The sequence below is a fragment of the Anarrhichthys ocellatus genome, unplaced genomic scaffold (genome assembly GCF_004355925.1).
Source record: "Anarrhichthys ocellatus isolate YVR2014 unplaced genomic scaffold, GSC_Weel_1.0 scaffold17, whole genome shotgun sequence".
NCBI lineage: Eukaryota > Metazoa > Chordata > Actinopteri > Perciformes > Anarhichadidae > Anarrhichthys > Anarrhichthys ocellatus.
In genome coordinates this window covers 1,869,031-1,876,161 of record NW_022280047.1, presented here as the reverse complement: position 1 = coordinate 1,876,161, position 7,131 = coordinate 1,869,031, and the positions used below count along the sequence as shown (strand labels likewise).

At 41.4% G+C, this 7,131-nt stretch overlaps 1 protein-coding gene across 4 annotated transcripts in view; it reads right to left on the bottom strand.

Annotated features, from left to right (window-relative positions):
* The window catches only part of rasgrf2b (Ras protein-specific guanine nucleotide-releasing factor 2b), a 39,739-nt gene that overhangs the window by 7,843 nt on the left and 24,765 nt on the right, over positions 1 to 7,131 (bottom strand). For 3 of the 4 annotated variants that reach the window (XM_031856318.1, XM_031856316.1, XM_031856317.1), the window contains exons 16-19: positions 3,457 to 3,920; positions 1,723 to 1,848; positions 1,044 to 1,133; positions 66 to 172 (exon numbers count right to left, since the gene is read on the bottom strand). In XM_031856318.1, the coding sequence (XP_031712178.1) occupies positions 66 to 172; positions 1,044 to 1,133; positions 1,723 to 1,848; positions 3,457 to 3,920 (787 nt within the window). Of the gene's footprint in view, positions 1 to 65; positions 173 to 1,043; positions 1,134 to 1,722; positions 1,849 to 3,456; positions 3,921 to 5,693; positions 5,787 to 7,131 lie in introns of all 4 variants that reach the window. The other variant, XM_031856320.1, reaches the window with a different exon arrangement.

The following is a 7,131-nucleotide window of genomic DNA, read 5'->3' as shown; positions in this document are numbered from 1 at the left end:
CACACACACACACACACACACACACACACACACACACACACACACACTGGTGGGTGCAGACAGACCTGTGAGTGTTTGGAAACCCAGTGCCGCAGCACGTTGAGAACTCTGTTAGTTGCAGCTCTTTGGATGATGAACTCTTTATCACAAGTTCTTTCAGGGTTAGTAAACACTGGAGGGAAAATTATAAAAACAAAGAGAGACAGAGAGAATATGTTATTGTTGTGTGATGATATAACATTTTCAATGATGATCTGGCCTTAACTGTGTTTACCCTCAAAAGAAAAATATGTCTGATCGTGAAGTATTGCAAATTGCGTAAGTATTAAAAGTTAAAATAATGCAATCCAAAAATGCTTCATTAAAAGTATTGCACATTTTTACGGTAGTAGAAGTATTTGCAGCAAAATGTACTTAACTTTTAAAAGTAACAGTGTGTATTCTGAAAGTAGTCTGAGTTGGAATATGTCAAGGCATCATGCAAACAGTGTTTTAAAGGGGCAATTAACCCAAATTGAAGTCCGGATAATCCCCATCATCCTTTGATTATTAGAAATTCTATTAATCTCGATTGCGATGGAGCAGCGACAGAAACCCGGGGAGCCCAAAATATGGACAGATCTTTTTTGTAAATAGCAGTAAATCAAACCATTTAATGTTTTATAGTTTACAGGTGGTGCTATTTCTAATGATGCACTGTAGGTTATTGTAACACAATATATATTAGGAGCTGGTCATATGCTTTGAATGTCAAATGCCAGTATTCACAGTACACAATAACTACTGCTGACAGATTAAGTAACAAAGTAAACTCACTATATTTCCTTTTGATGCCCGTGCACCTTTTGAGGCCTGTATAAATATTGGTTTAAGTGATTGATATCAGATACAGATGTTTCACCATCACAAACTAAAACAAGAAACAAAAGCTCCCACTTTTGGTGACGTATTATCTTTGAAGCACCATTGAAAACACATATTTTCTTTATTTAATAGTATGTTTGAACTTCTGTGTGTGTGTGTGTGTGTGTGTGTGTGTGTACCTGGTGGTGAACCATGTCCTGCTGCTGCTGTGGCAATTGCAAAGGCTGAAGCAGGAGAGACTGGGCAGCGGGAGTTCTCCCCTGACTGAACTGCAGACACACAAAAACATAATTATCATCAACGGCGACAATTTCTGCCGCTGTTATCATCAAAAGGAGTCGACGCAAGAAGAATTTTGAAAAAGTACTTTCATTCATACAATCAAAATGAAATAGGAAATGTGTTAGCACTAATGTGATGGCTATGGCTATAACCATATTTTAAAACCAGTAATTTGCATGATGTTTGTAGAAAAAAACACAAATATATATTTGTATGCGAGTGTTCATTATGGATGTCTTTATTGTTCCTAAAGAAACTTCCAATATTGAACATTGTCGTTGTTGTTACAGGCACATTGAACACCATATTTTTACTCATCGTTTTTCCAACAGCCATCAAGGAATTCTCACTGTGATCATATCACCTTTAATATCACCAGTGAAGGTACCACCATTAGGGCTCAGTCAAACAGGACCTTTTATGCCATGGTCTAGCTATATATGAGCTTTCTGTAATAAAGATTCAGGGTCAGGGATCTTTACCTGGCTCTGCAGGGGGGCCTGTCAGTATAGGCAAATAAAACCACACACACACACACACACACACACACACACACACACACACACACACTGGTACCTCCAGGCTGCCTGTAGCGGAGGTGTCGAGGTGTGGAAGGTGAGCGACACGGAGACATGTCTCCTGCTTCACTGCTCTGAGGAGACTCTGGGATGATTTTCTCCAGTGATGCCGACTCCAGCAGAGCTAGACAGGAGGAGAGGAATGGGACAAGAATAATGATGATGATGGTGGCGATGATGTTGATGGGTATGGTCATGGTGGTGGCCACGACTGCAGCTGCTCTTCTGGAGAGGAGAACTTTATTGCACTTAAGTTCACAGCCGTGCAGAGGTGGCTCAGTATAACCAGAGTATATCATCAAGACTTGTATTATTTCCCTGCACATTTTTGTGTATGAGTGAGCAAGTACATGTTCAAGTCAGTGTTCTGTCCGAATGGAGGTAGACCCAGCACACGATACAGAGATTATATATCTCACCTGGCCACCTGGGGGTCCCCCAGGAGGAGCTTGTAAATGTTGACAACTGGAATACCCTGCCTAGCCTGCTGCCGCCGCGACAAAGCCCCGAATAAGCCGATGAAAATGGATGGATGGATAGTTATCATGCACATGCACCAAAATCTCCCATAGGTGTACAATTGGGTTTAGATGTTGTGACTGCAAAGGCCTTAGGCAAACAGTATGTGTTCAACAGGTTCATTAAACCATTCAGTGACCCCGTTGTTCCCTGTTGTGGAAACGTCTGCATTCAATAATGTTTCTACACTCATTTATTCAGGTTTTCCTTTAATTCGTCACCTGTCTGTATTCAGCCCTCAGTAAAGTAAACACCACACAGTACCTGATTACAATGGAGCTTTACCGTAGATGCTCTTGTGCATCCTGGTGCTTTGCTTTGGAGATAATGTTGTTTCATTCAAAATAATTTAGTTTAGATCTAACTTTAAACGACACAGAGCGATGACTCTTCAACATAATGTCACACTGCCAATTTGTCGGTGACGGAGAAATGTCAAGGGAAGGGTTTAGATTAACAGACAAAAAGGAAGATTTCCAAATAGCTGCATGCACATAGATACACACACCACACACACACATTAAATTGTGTGTATGTGCACATGCTAATGAGGGTGCAACTGCAGCTTGTCATCGCTGTGCTGCTTCAGAGGCCCTGACACTATCTCTCTGGAGCCTGAATGGCCTGTTTAACAGCACAATTAGAAGATCTGAGCTTGTGTGGTGGGAAGTCAGCTTAGCTGACTCGAGCACACAAACGTAAGGAGATAATGATGTTTCACCAGGCGCCTGTTCTGCTGTTACAGGGAACACTTCAAACTGTGCCATTTGAGCAGTGACCTCCAGCCCTTCATGAGCATCTCAGTATGCAAATAAGGCTCTACTGCATACTGTCTGTCGACTTTCAATCAGTGACAACATGTCGCTTAATAAGCTAAGCACAGTGAAGTTTAAATCATCTGCCGATGCTTCACAATTCAGCTGTTACAAATAATTACAACCATAACATTTTTGTATATTTTTACCTTGTTGATATACCCGCAACATTTTGAACTAAATCTCTGTTGCTTCCATAATGACTGTATGATTAAAAAGAACAGCAATCTTCTTTTAATATAATTTCTAGATGCAGGTCACCACTAAAACTACAAAATGTGCTATTCACTTTACAAGAAACACTGCCCTTTCTAGTTGAAGTCAAACAAATCCAGACCTGATGTTCTGTACAGTATAAATGTTGTTTGCACTGTATTCGTGTGGAAGCCATAACTTACCTCTGCGGATGCTCCGTCTCAGTTTGCCAGAGAAAGGGTCCATCTTAGGCCCGTCCTCCCCCTCTGCAGTTGAGCAGGGACTTTGGTCTGGGGAGGAGGGAATGGGAGGAACTTGGTCCTGTGGTGACTTTGGGTTGTTGGGTGGGGGAGAGGTGGAAGGGGGAGGAAGGTGAGGAGAGGAGGTTTGGGGGGTGTGGGCAGATGTGGGGCTACTGGCAGCAGACTGGGAAGTGTTAAGGTTGACGCTGGAGTTTGACAGAGGACTGGTTAGGTCGAGCCCTCCGACCCTGGCAGTGATGGGGGAGTGGAGGGAAAGCTTTCGAGTTCGGACAGGGGAGGAGGTGCGGGACGGGATGGACAGAGGAGGAGGAGAGGAGAACTTGCGGCAGAGACGAGGAGATTTGTCGTTTATGTGCTCGCCGGCTCTGTTGTTCTGGTTGGTGGCAAAGAACAGCTCCAAGGACCTGAACGGGGGGGCGGGGAATTAATTTGTTATCAAAATCAGAGGATATTTTAAAAGGATGAAAAGAAAAATGTGTAATTGAAGCAGTGAAAAAGAACAGTTTGTTTGTCAGTGTGCCTTGGAGTGTTGAAGTTTCAATAGCAAAGTCATTCTGTCAGATAGTTTTCCTGTATCAGAGGCTATTTCTGGTTTAGGATCAAAATACTGTGTATTCAGAATTCATAAAGAAATAGAAAACTCAGATTTCACACTGGGGACTTCAAGGAATTCAATGTTACATTTGGGGCATTTAGCTAATGTAGTTATCCAGACTGACTTATAATGAGTGGGCACATACAGACCAGTCAGAAAATATTACAACAGTGACACACTATGTATAGTGTTGCGTCTGTACTCCACCAGAATGGGTTCGACATAAAGATACGTCTATGAGGATACCGTTGTGACTTTAAGCTTTAATTCAAAGGTGTTTACATCCACATCAGATGAACAGTATAACTCTGTATGCATGGTTCCCCAGTTTTGATGAAAAGGGTGTAGTTTAACAAGTTAACATAAACGTGAATCTGCTCTCATCGTTACTTTTAACGATTTAAAGGACGAACCCGGTGGAAGATTTAGCAGCTACAAAGCTCAATATTTCCTTCAGTAGGTAGTGACCAATAGTGAGCTAAAAAAAGAGTGAATATTGGACTTACATTTGTCAACTGAACATATGCGACTGCAAATGAATGCTTAAGTTGCTCCATGTCCATTGGATGTGTAAAAAGGAACTATTTGCTCGCATGTTTGTCACATCAACTTTATGAGGAGCTTTTTTGCCTGCAATCTGTTCTTCAGCAAGTTAAACATGCTCAGTTTGATTAAAGTCAAGGGACTGAACTTTGAATGTTTAAGATCATTGTGCCGCTGCACTAAAACTGTGGAACTATGTATGAACAGGATTCAAACTAACTAAAACTGTTCAGCAAGTGTGTATGTGAACCCCCTCAAAAAGCTTTGAAGCTGAAAGATACTGAATATGATTTTAGTAGCTGATTATTCCTCTTCAACAGGAACATAACAGTCAACAAAAAAATATCCGCTTCATAGATTAGAATTTTTTTTAAAAATTGCAGATTACATTTACAGAATTTAAACGCCTTATTTACCAGGCAATGAAAGTTTAATCAACAAGCATTTCATGATGACATTAACATTGCTCGGAGACGTGTGCACAGAGCTGCATAAAGGGAGGAGCAATCATGCATAGATAAACACATCCATCATTTAGTCACACAAGTCAGTTATTCAGCATGAAATAGAAGAACAAATATGCATCCCAGATCAAAAGAGAGGCAGATGGAGGAAGGAAAGATGCATGAAAAGCAGAGCGGAGGAAAGCTGAAGAACTTTGGAGCAAGCGGTGGAAGATGCTTGAGAGAAGGATATAAATCAGAGTCAAGAGGAATGACAACAAAAGGGATCGATATGAATACAGAGAGAGAAAACAGCCTTGAGGAAGTGATGCTCCAGTGATAGAGAACATGCTACAGAAAACATTTCCCTTCTCGCATTCCTGTCTACGCATCATCAACCTAAAATGTCTCAAACCGGGATTACAACTCCTGTGAGTTGTTCCAGTCACATAAAGCGATAGATAGCAGGGAGATTAAAAAGTAAATGGGAAGGTCATGCATCAGTGAAGTGTCAGACCAAGACCAGAGGAGAGGAAGACCAGGCAGGTAAAGTTGGAAAGAGACAGGAGGAGGACAGACAGAGAAAAGTCAGTTACTTGGACTGATCCACGGCTATCCTCTTGATCTTCAGACTGTAGTCGGGACACATGGATGAGATAGACAGACGGTCAAATGAGTGGTACCGCGCCCTGTAGTTAAAGGGGACATGAAGAGACAGGGGGGATGGATGACACAGAAATATGATTAAATGGATGATGGTGATGGTTGGATTAAGACGTGAAAATGCAAAAAAATGCAGGAGATGTGACAAAGATAGAAGATGGTGGGAGCGAAGATGATGGATGGAAAGGTGTGTTTGAGGAGGGGAGGCAGTGTGTGAGTGAGAGAACACCAGCATATGTTCAATCTCTCAGACTCATGACCGCATGGGAGAGAAATCCAGCATAAAACGGATGCAGAGAGCTGTGTTAAAGTCCGTATTTATGCGTTTATGTCTTTATGTGTGTGTGTCCACAACAGTGGGAGTCTCGAACAGGAAGGGACACAAATGAAACAAATTGATCAACAAAAATATGAAAACCAAGGAGCATTTGAGCCAACGATAAAAAGGCTGTCACTTGTAAACTTTGGAAATTGCCGTGTTCCAATCGTTGTCAACAAATGCTCATTAAAAGAAAGGCAAAATGAATACCGCAAGATAATGTGGAAGATAAAGTACTTGTAAAAGAGACATGAAATATAAATACACAAGGTTAAAACAAGACCAAGGCTATACTTAGGCATAACAGTGCTTTGAGCTTAATGCTCACCTCAGTATGCTCACAGTATGCATGTTTAAAAGGCATAATGTTTACCATCTTAGTTTAGCACGTAAGCATGCTAACATTTGATAGTAAGCCTTTAAGCAAAGTACAGCAGATGGAAATGTTATTTGTTTTTTAGATATTTGTTTTCATGAAGCAAAGTACTGGCCAAATCAAAAATGTTGACCTGATGTGTGTGTGTGTGTGTGTGTGTGCGTTTGTGTATATATATATATATATATATATATATATATATATACACAAACTGAAAATCATTGTGACACAATAAGACCTATTGTACTGCCTCTTTGGTGAATGAAGGAGAGAATAAAGTGGAAGGTTTGACTAGAGAGAAACTTGGGTTGCTCGTGTGCTGACATTGAATGACATAAGGGGAAAAATTAATCCCGTTATAGGTTTCAGACAGGTGACTTGCCCCCCCTCTCTACCCTTCCTGCACACCTCTGGTCTCTGGATGATTCCTCCCCTGTTCTCTTCCAGTGAAGACAGCCACAACCCACGGCGAGTTAGGCTTTACATACAAACCTGCCGTAGGGCAGAGGAAAATACAGCGCTTTTCCAGTTCAACAGGGAAGTTAAGTAAAGTCGAGGAAGGAATATAAACACACAATTCTGATGCAGCCAGAGCCCTAACAAGGGAGAGAGAGAGAGCATGAATAAAGCAGGGAGAGAGAGAGAGAGAGAGAGAGAGAGAGAGAGAGAGAGAGAG